This window comes from Aulonocara stuartgranti (assembly GCF_965226115.1).
Source record: "Aulonocara stuartgranti genome assembly, chromosome: 2".
Taxonomy (NCBI): Eukaryota; Metazoa; Chordata; class Actinopteri; order Cichliformes; family Cichlidae; genus Aulonocara; species Aulonocara stuartgranti.
Genome location: NC_138940.1, coordinates 21856049 through 21869801, shown reverse-complemented (window position 1 = coordinate 21869801; position 13753 = coordinate 21856049). Strand labels below are relative to the sequence as shown.

Genomic DNA, 13753 nt, shown 5'->3' with positions numbered 1-13753 from the left:
CCTCACAAAAAGGTTTAAACAGCACTCGCACCAACTGCAAAGCAAAGTTTAGGTTTAATTGCTCCTGTGAAGTCTGCTTTGTTGGAAACCTGAAAATATTTGCCCCTGACAGCCACCAGGACAAAAAGGGAGTACAACTGGTAACTGTCTAGTTACCTTGACATTTTGGCTGTTGGTGGCGTCAGAAGAGAATCTGCAGCCCATAGGAAAATCCCAGCTGATGGTTTTTCGTAACACAGGCCAGAGAGAATTTTTCACCAGAGCTAAATGTGTTTTAACTTGTGCTATCCTAGAGTTACCTGTATGGCCAACAGCTGTGCAAATTTATTTCAGTTTGCCTCGTTGTATAGACTTTTTCATATAGTCACGCCAAGCTAAAACTGCTTGGGAACATCTCTCTATTACATCACAAAGGGCTGAGAAACTGTCTGAAGCCTGAACCTTTGCCTTGAAGGGAATACTTCAATTTAATCTGACCTAATTGTTTCGAGCTTTGACCATGTCTAATAGACCATCATAGTCAAACATGGTCAAGAGAACCTTCTGAAGTTCAAATGGAACATCAGAACAGGGAAGAAAAAAGTGTCTTTGAGCATGCCATTATTGTTGGTGCCACATGGGCTGCTCTGAGTATTTCAGAAACTGCTGGGAAAATCCAGTGAGCAGCAGTTCTCTGGGTGAAAATGTCTTGTTGACATCAGAGGAGAATGGCCGGCAACTCAAATTACCACCAAGGTATACAGAAGAGCATCTCTGAACACACAACATGTCCAGCTTTGAAGCAGATGGGCTACAGCAGCAGAAGACCACAACTGGTGCTACTCCTGTCACCTAGGAACAAGGAACTGAGGTTATAATTCACACAGTCTCGCTAAAATTGGACAATAGATGTTGCCTGGTCTGATGAGTCACAATTTCTGCTGTAATATTTGGATGGCAAGTTCAGACGCCAACTACATGAAACTACATGAAATCACGGCTCCATCCTGCCTCGTATCAACGCTTCAGACTGGTGGGTCTAATGGTGTGGAGGAAACTTTCTTGACACACTTTTTGCCGTGAGGTGGTACAACGTACCTGAGTATAGTTCCCGACCATATTCATTCCTTTATGACCACAGTGTACCCATCTTCTGATGGCTCCTTCCAGTAGGACAGTGCATCATGTCACAAAACTCCAATCTGGTTTCACATGACAATGAGTTCACTGTGCTCAAATGGCCTCCACAGTCACCAGAACTCTTTCCAGTAGAGCACCTTTGGGATGTAACAGAACGGGAGCTTCTAGTTATAAACGTGCAGGCAATCAAGCTCCACTAACTTTGATGTCAATATGCCAGTATGGACCAAAATCTCTGAAAAGTGTATATTTATAAGAAAATAGAAAAAAACTGAATATATCCCCTTTGATAGAAAAAAGAAAGCTTTGTACACCTGAATGACATGAACTGTAATAGTGTCAGTAGTAGTTTTCCTCCTGCAAAGCATCAATAGCATTACACAATGATGATTTGCAGGTGGAATTTGAAGAAGTTGCCTTGAAAGCATTAAGGGAATACATACATAATAATGCATTTGATTCTTGAATATCTTGCATTTTGATACACAAGCTTAAGTGTAAGTGTGATTTCCAGACTGAGCTCACGTCACCATCCGCTGTGAATATTTAATTAGACCAATGTAAACTCCAAGCTGCATTGCGGCAACCGTTCGACAGTGGGGTTACCATTTGTTATAAAAACAAATATGATAGTTCCACTGGTCACGTTTGAACGCATAACTTACAGCCAGAAGGGACACGTTCACAGAGCCCGGAGAAGGAAGGAGTGTGTCATTTTTCCTCATGCAAAGGATTACAGAGTCAATGCATGACGGATTCTTAGGGGCAGCCTGTAATCTTGTCTGGATGGTATGTAGCATGTTGTGTTTTGTCTGAGAGCAGTGATGTCAGCAACAAAATAAAGTGGTCCCCAAACCCACTGCTATAGTGTTTCCTGTAACACTTTGATACAACTCATAGACAGGTGACTTCAGACTTGGCTGCCCACGCTGGCCCACTGAAGGTCACTGATGCTCACTGTTGAGTCTTATAAAAAAAAAATCTCAGAAACTACTGTGGTTGGTTTCCCATTAAAGCTCAGCCTGACAATCAGCAAACGATCAAGTTATTTTAGTTTGTGAAGAAAAGTATTAATCCACCTTTAAAAAATACATATGTCTTACGTTTTTATTTACAAATGCTGTAGGTCTGGTTAACTCACTTGAACACTTCTTTGTTGAAGTGACTATCCCAATGGGATGGGAGGAAGGAATCGGGAGAATCCCACTTTATAAAGCAAACCAGTAGGCTGTGATATTCCTCGTGAGGTTGTCGGGTGCTCGCTAGTGGCAGAGCACGCGCACTGCATTTCATTCGGAGTCCGCAGACTGAATGAAGAATCCGCAGCTTCGACACTGTCCTGTGAGAAAGTAGCGGTTCGTCTACGGGAATCGTCGTGGAATATTTAGTTCTGTTTTGATTCCTCAGGTTCAAAGGGTTAACATCGCGAGGGCTGGCGAAGTGTCGAACAAGTGACTATAAAGGACAACAATACACAACAAACCGCAGCCCTCCAGACTGAGTGGAGCCAGCAACTTGTGAGACGTTCCAGAGCCGCAGCACGACCACCGTAAGACGTCCAGCTTCAATCACTTAAACATCAAAAGCAGAAAAGAATAAATGGAAACGTTTCACTTTCATTTCTTATACGTTTTTAGCTGCCGGGGTATCATTTAACGTTATATTTTCGATATTCGGGTCGCAAATGTCAAGATGGAGAAAAGTTAGCTCACTTGGAACAATCTGACCTATACTCAAGAAAAGTGACCTGATTTTTTTTTTTTTTAGAAAAGTAAGCGATTGTGGGTCATGCTTAGTGGTACATTAAAAGCTGTTTAAAACTAGTGTTAATGTTTAGTGTCTTCGCAGTAAGAAACTAAATCCTCACGGACATTAACGCCAAAGCGAGCACTAGTTTGTTGGGACAGCGGAGCGATATTTACTCCGCCTTCCCAGACTATTTCACTCCAGAATCTGGAGGACATGGCACGGAGAGACGGAACGAAGGGGCTCTGAAAACGAAAGAAATGTATACAAAAGTTGGGATTACGGGCTAAATGTTTGCAAGAAAGATCACTGGCATGATTCGTACGCATTGTTGAAAGGTATGTGGTTATTTAACGGTTGAAATAAGAGAGTAGACTTGAACTCCAGGGAGCTACATCAGCAGGACACAGAGAGGCTCGGCGCTCCGTTCCCCTCGGAGAGCTTGGCTAACAGCTAACATAGCTTAGCTTCAGTTGTGAGAAGTTCAAAAAGTTTCTGGAATGGAGGAAGAGGAGGAAGGCTGAAGTAAACGTTGTCAAACTACTAAGAGGCTGAATACGATGACTCCCCAAGTTATACTTGATGATAAAACGATTATGGTAGACTCTTATGTAGATGGTTGTTATGAGGTGTTTAATTAAAAACTTCACGCTAAACAAGATGTGTTCTGTGAAAGCAAGCTAAGCTAGTTAGCAAAATCTCGATGCTACTTACATCAAGTTGCTACATACCAGAGTTAGCTAATGCCAGTGGGATATTATATTATATTGTGACCGTGTGTATTTTCGTGGAGCACTTGGAGCAGTACTAAAAGCTATTTTTATTGCTGTTTCTGGGGTCTGTGTATAATTAGATGCGTCTTTCTGAATGCCTTTTCTCTCTTTCTCTGGTTGGGGGGGGGGGGTACTGAATCGTCCTTCCATATTGTCTGTTCCGTGTTACTTCATGTTTGACAAGCGTTAAAGACGGATTACACGCTGTTAAACAAAGTAGTGTTGTCAGGTTTTCCAGTTTTTTGGAGGTTTTTTTTTGTCTTTTTGTTTTGCTTGCTGTGTGCGTTTTATGTAGACATCTTTTAAACGGGATTAAAGGAATTTCTCAGGCGTGTAATCCAGAGCAGCCCAAACTGATGAATATCTATCAACGATTTGAGAAGCTTCTGGGGTGCACTTCCTATTATTAAAGTACATCTCATTGTTTCCCGCCATGCTTGGAGATGGTATTTTTTAAAATGTTGTATCCATGTACATATGTGTATATGCATTTTCTTAATGCATCTATGACCTATATATTTTCTGTGATTCATAAAGAGTTTTCCCTGGGTCATAGTGGGATTTTGACGATTTTACTACCGGTTTAAACACGACTGATCCACAAGTCTTAACCTTTGGTTGTTATATTAGGCTATTTAAAAAAGGTGTTTTATGCTTGGGGAAATGAAACTCGACTTGGGAACAACTAGTTAAGAAATCCCAGTGGTGTGGTGTTGTAGTGTTTTGTTTTGTGTTTTTGCCCTTTAATAGTTTTTATATATCTGGCAAGCAATCCCTGTCATACTAAATTGGTTCCACAAAGAGTAAACTCATGGTCATTTTTGTAAGAATGTAAGCCACCTTTACTGAGGGTTAACAAATAAGTACTTGTCAAAATGCGATGTTGTAAAATACCTAGCACCCTAACTGATAGTGGGTAGTATTTTTAGGGTGTTTAAAAAAAGGGGGGGGGGGGGATCTTGGCGTAGATGTATTTGTTGCTATTCTTCTCACGCACGCACATGGAACTAGTTGTAATAAAAATGGAAACCGATGGTGTTGTTATTAACATGCCAGTACTGTAAACTACAGATAAATCTGTGATAGGCCAATATCAGCCCACTGATATCTGTCTGGATCTGGTTAAACATACTTTAGTCGAGACTGATTTGACACAGAGAATAAGCTATCGTCGTGAACTGTTTGTCTTTTGAAAAGCTCAGCTTTATCTGAAGGATTGGCATGAGAAATCTTATTTAATGTAGTCTTTGTAGCTACAGTGTGTTTATCCACAAGTTTGGATGTGTAAATTGATTACTTGTCTTTACCAACTGAACCATGAACTTGTGTGTCACTTGGAATCTGAAAAAGGCCTATCCACATGTAGGAAGAACTGCTTTAATGTGGCCTGGTGACTTCCAGAAAAGCTCCCAACATTTACATGTTGATATGGGTTTTTTTTCGGTGTGTGTGTGTCCTGCTTTAGGATGTTTCTCTCTGCTTTCATGTGTGTGGAGAACAATGAGTAATGGGAGTGAGTGCAGTGCTGTTGGACAGCTGTTAGCTGGAAGGGAGGGATTGGGCAGAGATGGGATGAGGGAGGAAGCAGCTCTTTGTGGTTACATCCTTTTTGACTAAGGCCAGTTTCACAGCCCAAACAGCTGCTGCTGCAGGCTGCATGTGTTGACCCTCTGTCTGTATGAAGGGGATTGAAGTGTTATATGTCATAATTGCCCGAACTCCCCAACATCTCTAGAGCAGTCTGAGACAAAGGTATCTTGGTGCAGTGCATCAGTAGTGAGGGGTAATCAGCAACTCTTAGTTTTACTTTTTTTTTTTTTTTTTTTTTTTTCCTTTCCCAGTGCAAATACTGAAGAGAGAGGTCAGTATTTTGTCTCAACTGTCATGTTATTTATTTGAAAAGTAGTTCAAAAATTGGCTGAGACTTCACTAGGCAAAAAACAGATTTTCTTTTATTTATTTTTTTAAAGTAGATTCTCCACATGCTGCCTTAAGAGTTTTTCCCTTATGTGGCATAACTTGTACCAGTCAGTTCAGCAATCATTGTTAGTCCGACTGTAGCATCTATTCTGCTCTTTCCTCTGCCAGTGTGATCACAGCTGTGTGTCTGCCTCTAAGCATGAGTCCACCAAAAGCAGAATGTCCTGAAACTTGAAGAGGTGGCACTTTAAAAAGAGCTCATTAAATTTTGGTCCCGATCCAAACTGCTTTCCTTATTTTGTTTAAATGGGGAGTTGGCCTTGAGCACTCTGTAGCTGCCTTTCTGCAGAATTGCTTGTTGTGTGACAAATGATCATGTTAGATGCATTTTAGGCCATATGGCTGTTAAGTGTTTTCCATGTGCATGATTGATCTCGAGTTTGAGATGGAACGCGTTTCACATAACTGAGTCATCTAAGTAGTGATGGTGGCGTTTCTGTGGAAATGTGTCAGATCAAAAATGGCACAAAGGGTTTTCTTGAATTCCCAAACCCCCACCCCATGGATCGAGAATAGTGCTTCTCTAAGTGGGTTGCCATAAAGACTGTTTCATGTCATTAAACAAAAAACTGTAACAGTTGCTATAAAAATGTTTAGAAAGGCTTGCTTGTTCATCTAGATAACAGTAATTTCAAACTTTACATGTGTTCTTGATCTTTCTCTGATCTTTTGTGTTTTGCAGAAGGCTGACAGAGGAAACCCTGACTGTGGGCGATTTGAATGAAGTTAGCCAAAAGAGCATTGGTAGTTCTCAAGAAATGAGCACGTCCTTATAAGACGTGTGTCAGACTTGCACCAGTGAGGCCTGCTGCAGTGTATCAGTTCAACATAAGTCCTGATTTGAGCTCCTACAGACTACACCCCCCCTCTCCATCAGTGGTAGTGACCCAACTCCGGACAGCTTGCTGGAGGGCCCTTCCTGAGCAGCAGCAGCTGCGTCCTGCTTGCTCACTCCTGGCCCTCCCCTGCTTCCTGTCCTTGGTCAGACAAGGCTAAAATCTCCTCTCCCCTCACCCCACCCCTCATCGGTGTTGGCTTTTCATACTTGCACACTTATATTACCCTCTCAAGCAACTTCTTTTGTTGATCACACGCTCACAGACTGTGTTGGGTTAATAACGTTCTTTGGAGATTACCTGCTGACTGATTTTTGGCCCCCTTGCATAGGCCCAGTGTCATCGCGAAGGAAAGTTCCTCTCTTTTACCTGCACTACAACTTGCAGAATGACTTCCATGTCTAGTTTGTTCTCCTTCACAAGTCCGACAGTCAGGCGCCTGCTCGGCTGGAAACAGGGAGACGAGGAAGAGAAATGGGCAGAAAAGGCAGTTGATGCACTTGTGAAAAAGTTGAAGAAGAAGAAGGGTGCCATGGAAGACCTGGAGAAAGCGCTGAGCTGCCCTGGACAGCCCAGCAAGTGTGTTACCATTCCAAGATCACTGGACGGCCGGCTGCAGGTTTCCCACAGGAAGGGTCTTCCTCATGTTATCTACTGCAGAGTGTGGCGCTGGCCGGATCTACAGTCCCACCATGAGCTCAAGCCTCTGGACATTTGCGAGTATCCGTTTGGCTCCAAACAGAAGGAGGTGTGCATAAACCCATATCACTACAAGAGAGTGGAGAGCCCTGGTATGTAATTTTTCTCACCTTAAACAGGTTCTGTTTAATCAACCTTAGCTTTTATATTTAAACAGACATGTAATGTTAATGGTTGTTGTATATACGATTAAACCTGTGTTCTGTGAGGCATAGTCATCACATAATTGGTTTATTTGCAGTGTTTCTAACATTTCTAGCCTATTGTTTCGTTTTGCTTTTTGCCTTTTAACTTTCAAATACAAGATGGATTAAAGCAATTTAGAACTGTGCACATCTCTCAGTAAACTGTAGAGCTGGTAAACAAATCTACAAAGGTCAGGAGGCTGTCATCACACAGGCCTTTTCTGCCCGCCCCCTCCATTTCACAGAAAATCAATATCACTAGCTCTGGGAGTCTTATTAGATTATATGCCTCAGGCATTCCAGATTGGGTGTGGCATCAGAAAGCAGTGTACTAAACGCATAAACCACTCAGACTAAACTCCCAGCACTTTCACATCACTTAACCCCCCCTTCCCCCTTTTCTCCCACACCCCATCATATACACTTACACACCCATGGATGACCCTAAAGATACAGGCTTTCTGATACTACACTGGTTCAGGATTGCAAGGTCTGTATTGACCGGTTCAAAGATGCAGATCACTTGTCGGTGAGAAGACTATATTTCAGCCTTGGAGCCTGGACTCTTAAAGTCAGAGTAATATCTTGCAAAGGGAAACCTTCAATCCTTTTTAAGGGTAAAATTAGATGTGAAGGACATCTTGTTCTTATGTATCAAGAGCTAAAAATAACATTTCAAGACTCACTGTTGTTGTTCAGTCATCTCTATTTCAACATACAGGTTGGAATTCCTTCAGTTATTTTTGATAGTAGCATTATTAAAATCATATTAAAATACTGTAATAACGATCTCAGCATATACAGTGTTCTACACATTAGGTATTTTCAGCCTCTACAAGATTAATCTATGCTGCTTTCTGGTTTTAATTATTTTCATGTAAATTTTAATTGTTTTGGGCTTGCCCTACTCCTTAAAAACTTAGTTTTCATGAATTGTGAATTCCACATGGTGATACATCATGTGTGCAGTTTCTCACTTGTTTAATTCATTTTTCTTCTTCCATCCAGTGCTTCCTCCTGTCCTGGTACCACGGCACAGCGAGTTCAACCCACAGCACAGCTTGCTGGTACAGTTCCGTAACCTCACCCACAACGAGCCACACATGCCCCTGAATGCCACCTATCCAGAGTCCTTCCAACAGCCGCACAATGGGGGTGGCAGCAGTGGAGGAGGTGGAGGTGGCGGCAGCTCTTTTTCCATTTCTCCCAACTCTCCATATCCTCCTTCTCCAGCCAGCTCTGGTACTTATCCAAACTCTCCTGCCAGTTCGGGGCCCTCAAGTCCATTCCAACTCCCAGGTACACCAAATACACTCCTCCACCTAACCCTGGGAAAGTTGCCAAACCATTGTTTTTTCTGAATTGTCACTGTCATGTAGCCAACAAATGTCTGACTTTTGATAAACACTGGTCTCTCAGGATTTCTGTTTTTCAAGTTGCATAATGCAAGGGGGGGGGAGTCTGTTTACAGTTGTATGGTGAAAAAACAAATGATGTAGCCAGGCGAATCCAGTTCCATCCACCAGCACTGATGCTCTTAGTCTAGACCAGTGGTTCTTAACCTGGGTTCGATCGAACCCTAGGGGTTTGGTGAGTTGGTCTCAGGGGTTCGGCAGACCCTCCACCGTGACATGCACCGCTCATTTTGTGCACCAATAAAAAACATATCTATGTCTTGAATTTGAAAAAAATCATATTTTATTTTTCACTAAAGAGGGGTTCAGTGAATGCGCATATGAAACTGGTGGGGTTCGGTACCTCCAACAAGGTTAAGAACCACTGGTCTAGACTCTGCTTCACTCCAGATCTGCTGACACATCCAGTGATTTAAGGCAGTCTGGCAAAAAGGGGTGGTTTTTGTTTTGTTTTTAAATTGTTTGTTTTTTGTTTTTAACAGCAATTTAGGATTTAAGTTATTTATCCTGCAAAGCTTTGGTTGGCTTTTTGAATGCTGACAAGCATCATGATCCACTGAAATGTCCTTGTTGCAGTTTTAAGTAGATGTTTTGTTTCCTGTATGCCTCACTAAGGGCTTGAAAAGCTCATGTTGCATCTGTTGGGAATGGGTTAGCATGTGGCTTAGCAAATGAGGGATGTGTGTAATCTGACACCATTTCCGGGGTACAGATCTTGTCATGATTGTTCTAAGGAGTGTCTAAGGGGATTTTGTGTGCGTAAGAGAGAGAGAGTACATTTGTCAGCAGCAGCAACTGGTCCCACTAATGTCTCTCTTAATGTCTCAGCTGACACCCCACCACCAGCCTACATGCCCCCTGATGAGCCGATCGGCCAGGAGCCCCAGTCCATGGAAACGAACAGCAGCCTGGTACCGCAGAGCATTGCCAGAGGTGGTGAGATGTGCTCACAGTTATACTGACAGTAGCAAAAATATACCAAACCTGTTGGTATATCTCAGCTTCATGTATAAGTTTCCTTTCCTCTTTAACTAGCTGTTAAATTATGAACAGAGTTTAATTTACAAAGGTCTTGTTTCTTCCTCATTTTTTTTTTCTCTTCAAATCCAAGTAGTGCTGTCTCCGTTTTAGTTTATGGGACACTTTTTACACAATCTTCCATTAAACCTGGTTTATATCTTTCAGTTGTAGTGGTTAAGTTAACCCATTTGTCAAATGTGTGAAAGTTCTCGTGTTTGAGACCCAGATAAGTCTCTAGGAGGGTTATGTGAGGTTGGGCAGCTGCGGTACGACTCTACTAAATCAAACGTTTTGTCCAATGTGCTGTCATGACCCCCTATTTATAAGCTATTATGCTTAAACCTAAACATAACAGTTTCAAGTCCTTTGACTCATTTAACAGAACACTCTTATTGGATAAGTGCGAAGCAGCTCTCTGTTACATTCATGGTTATATTTAGGAAAAGATGTTTTAATATCACTTGGACTATTGACTCTGTCAGTGTTTTGCTGTGCCCACATTTAAAAGGTGTTTTGACAACCTTTTTAAGCTGATATGCAGGGCTTTGACATTTTTCAGGCCCTTGCCAAAAACAGTTCACACATTACTGAGATTTACCTGGTGCTTGTAAATCTCTGTATAACAACATTTTACTGAAGCACAAGTATCGCTACACTTCATGTCTACCAGCAGTATTTGGTTTATGAGAGCTGAAGTTGGGAGTGAGTCTATGTAGGTTGACTAAATTAGAGCCTCTATGGAGCATCACATCATTGTACTACAGAAATAAGAAAGATGTGACAGCTTTGGATTTATTTAAACTTGCATGATCTCTGACCAGACTGTTGGTGTAGACCATATGTTAGGACTGGTCTTTTAGAGCTAGTTGAGGTAACCTCATTGAATGTAGTTTTACATGAGTTGGGTTAACAGAGCTTTGCTCCTGGTTACACTTTTCCTCTTTAACCGTAATAATTAATAAATCTCGTAGTTTATTTAACCACGCAGTCGTGTACTGTCTGGATTGTCTGAATTCATTTCAAATCCATGTTCAACATCTGTTGATCTTACCTATTGTTTGCAGATGTGCAGCCAGTGGAGTATGAGGAGCCCAGTCACTGGTGCTCTATTGTCTACTATGAACTTAACAATCGTGTCGGAGAGGCTTACCACGCTTCATCCACCAGTGTGCTCGTGGATGGCTTCACTGACCCCTCAAACAACAAAAACCGCTTCTGCCTCGGACTGCTGTCCAACGTCAACCGCAACTCCACAATCGAGAACACCCGCAGACACATTGGCAAAGGTATGACTAATAACCCCAGTAAGAGTAGGAAATAAGGAAATGATGGTGATTAAATGTTCTTACACTTTTGTTTGTTGTCCAGGAGTGCACCTGTACTATGTGGGAGGGGAGGTGTATGCAGAGTGCCTCAGCGACACCAGCATTTTTGTTCAGAGTCGTAACTGTAATTACCACCACGGCTTCCACCCTACCACTGTGTGCAAGATCCCCAGTGGATGTAGCCTGAAGATTTTCAACAACCAAGAGTTTGCTCAACTTCTGGCTCAGTCGGTTAACCATGGCTTTGAGGCCGTCTATGAGCTTACCAAGATGTGTACAATTAGGATGAGCTTTGTCAAGGTAAGGGTTTCATGCTGTACACAAGTCGAATGAAGACGTTCTCGGTAATTTCTTGATTCCTCACTAATTGTGAGTCAGACCACAAGCACTTCAAAACCTGACTTTGTTTTTGCTATAAGAAAGTCAGAAAAACAACCTACCAAAGTACTCCAAGAAGTACACCTATTTGGTAGTTTCTGTTACAGTAGATTTCTCTAGTCTGCATTAAGTCATGATGAGACACACACACACACACACACACGGTGAAAACAATACCAGCCACACTTTTGCTTGATTTAATAAGTGCAAACATCATCAGTCACTGTCATTGTGTAATATGGTGTACCTTTAGTTTTTTTTTTTTGTGTTTTCCCTCCACAGGGCTGGGGAGCAGAGTATCATCGACAGGATGTCACCAGCACCCCCTGCTGGATCGAAGTGCACCTGCACGGGCCGCTTCAGTGGCTAGACAAAGTGCTAACACAAATGGGTTCTCCTCTCAACCCAATCTCTTCTGTGTCCTAATACTGGACTTGTGAGAGCCTGGGAGACCCGTTATGAAAATCACCCCCCTCGCCCCCAAAACCCCTCAATGATTTCTAATTTAAAACAGTCTTAATGGCTGAACTGTTTACACTTACTTTGGGAAGGGATTGGCTAATAATTCAACAGCACCTGCAGCCAGCATCCAGTTGTTGAAATGGCATCAATGTTGCAAGAAAATACCTGGAGAAAGATGAGAATATGCCCAAGTAGCAGTGACGACATGGACACACTACTGCTTGACAATGCTACAATACCTACAAGAACTGAGGGCTCTATTGTCAAGCTTGAATCTGTCAAATGTTAATTTTTTTTTTTTGCATCAAGTTTTATTGTTTGACGAATAACTTTTTGTTTCTCCATATGTGTAGTTTTTAATGAAGCGGAACTGTTTCACTACTCTGCCTTGTGTCTGACAATTTGAAATTTTACAAAACACTTTTCTTACTTTGTTGTCTCAATGTCAAATATTTACAATAAAGATATAGACATGACTATGTTTACCATTAGACTCAGATATAACATGCTTTCTTTTTATAGTCTCTACTGCTAGAATTGAACACTGAGCTACTGCCTTTTAAGAAAGTTATGTATGCCAACCTGATAGTTTTTGATATGGGAGATCAATCACTGAACAAGTTTAACATGCCATAAGCTAACAACATTGTGAATGTTACATCTATCGTAATAGAAGTAGTCGTATATGATATAATCAGAAAGTGGACGCCATCATTATTGATTCTTGTTTGTACTCTCGTGTTCAAGTAAGAGTGGCTGTATTTTCCATACTCACTGTATTAACAATATTGTGCACTCATGAATTTTATGGAGGCATGTTGGATGGGTTTGACGTGGGTACCAAGGCATTATGTTGATAAATAATTTGACCTCCTTTGCTCAATGAAATAAAGGGGTTGTCTGGTAACGGAATAATTTTAGTTTTGTACTTTTAAGTGTTTTTGTTTTTAAATTTTTGACTTTTGGCTCAGTCGCATAGAGACGATAACCTCAGTGTGCAACAATCTCCTGCTTGTGTTGGACAAAGGCATTTCCTGTGAATTTTTATTTTATTTTCCTCTTGTTTTTCTTTTTGTTTTAAGTAAAAATACTGTTTCTATTTCTTTCTTTTTTTCTAAAGTCAAGTTTTTATTTTTACTTCAGGTAACAAAAATGTCTTTAAGTTACCAGTTGATAACAGCGATAGCTTATTGTTCTGTGCTTACGTCTGGTCTTGGCAAATTGGCGACAATCAGTCAAAACATACGTGAGCAGATGGATTCACCGTACACAGTGGTTTGTTCTGATAATGAAAACTGATGACACACCATCCAGCTTTCTCCATGGAATCATTCTATCTATGGCTGATTGCTTTGAATAGCCTTTATTAGATGTAAAGGGTTGTGAAAATACACTGTCACCGTGGTAAACTCATAAAGGACAGTGAATTGTAATGACTGAAAGATTAAGTACACAAAGTCCACAGCTTATTTCTGTTTACAGTACGGCTTAGTGTCAATAAATCTGTTATACAAGAATAGCATTCTTTTTGCTTTCCATGAGGTTAAAGCACTTGTTGGCTGAAATGGAGAACTTAAAAAATGTTGAAATGTTTGTTGATATTTCTGTATTTCATGCAGCATGTCTCAATAAGGACAGCATGCAGGATTCCTTCATATTCATGAGGTAGGTACACGCAGAACCTTTAGAAACAATTAAAGTTAAAGGAAATTTTTCAATAAATCTTTCAGGAAGCTTTATTCAAATCTATAATCAGCTCTGAATAACAACATAGCACAAATATTTTTCACCTATATGTGTGTGTGTGTGTGTATA

The 13753-nt window shown here is 41.1% G+C and overlaps 1 protein-coding gene and 1 long non-coding RNA gene across 5 annotated transcripts; one reads left to right on the top strand and one right to left on the bottom strand.

The window, feature by feature from the left end:
* Positions 1 to 390: 390 nt before the first annotated feature.
* LOC309688380 lies at positions 391 to 2340 on the bottom strand. The gene is made up of 3 exons (XR_014271064.1): positions 2261 to 2340; positions 1078 to 1256; positions 391 to 831 (listed from the first exon to the last, which is right to left on the bottom strand). It is a non-coding gene; the product is annotated as an uncharacterized lncRNA (long non-coding RNA).
* A 95-nt stretch (positions 2341 to 2435) lies between these two features.
* smad5 (SMAD family member 5) lies at positions 2436 to 13457 on the top strand. 4 transcript variants are annotated; one of them, XM_082503887.1, is made up of 7 exons: positions 2436 to 2668; positions 6301 to 7245; positions 8347 to 8637; positions 9582 to 9689; positions 10838 to 11059; positions 11142 to 11398; positions 11759 to 13457. In XM_082503887.1, the coding sequence occupies exons 2-7, from the start codon at positions 6843 to 6845 to the stop codon at positions 11900 to 11902; spliced, it is 1425 nt and encodes a 474-aa protein (XP_082360013.1). In that variant the 5' UTR covers positions 2436 to 2668; positions 6301 to 6842; the 3' UTR covers positions 11903 to 13457. The 4 variants fall into 4 exon arrangements, with proteins under 4 accessions (XP_082360013.1, XP_082360015.1, XP_082360012.1 ...); XM_082503889.1 differs by lacking the exon at positions 2436 to 2668 and adding an exon at positions 3049 to 3203 and having other exon boundaries at positions 9582 to 9686; XM_082503886.1 differs by lacking the exon at positions 2436 to 2668 and adding an exon at positions 3049 to 3203.
* Positions 13458 to 13753: the final 296 nt, after the last annotated feature.

Coding starts and splice junctions, on each gene's coding strand:
- smad5 (XM_082503887.1), top strand. CDS start 6,843: ATGACTTCCATGTCTAGTTTGTTCTCCTTCACAAGTCCGACAGTCAGG. Junction 7,246..8,346: donor CAAGAGAGTGGAGAGCCCTG/GTATGTAATTTT, acceptor TCTTCCATCCAG/TGCTTCCTCCTGTCCTGGTA. Junction 8,638..9,581: donor AAGTCCATTCCAACTCCCAG/GTACACCAAATA, acceptor TTAATGTCTCAG/CTGACACCCCACCACCAGCC.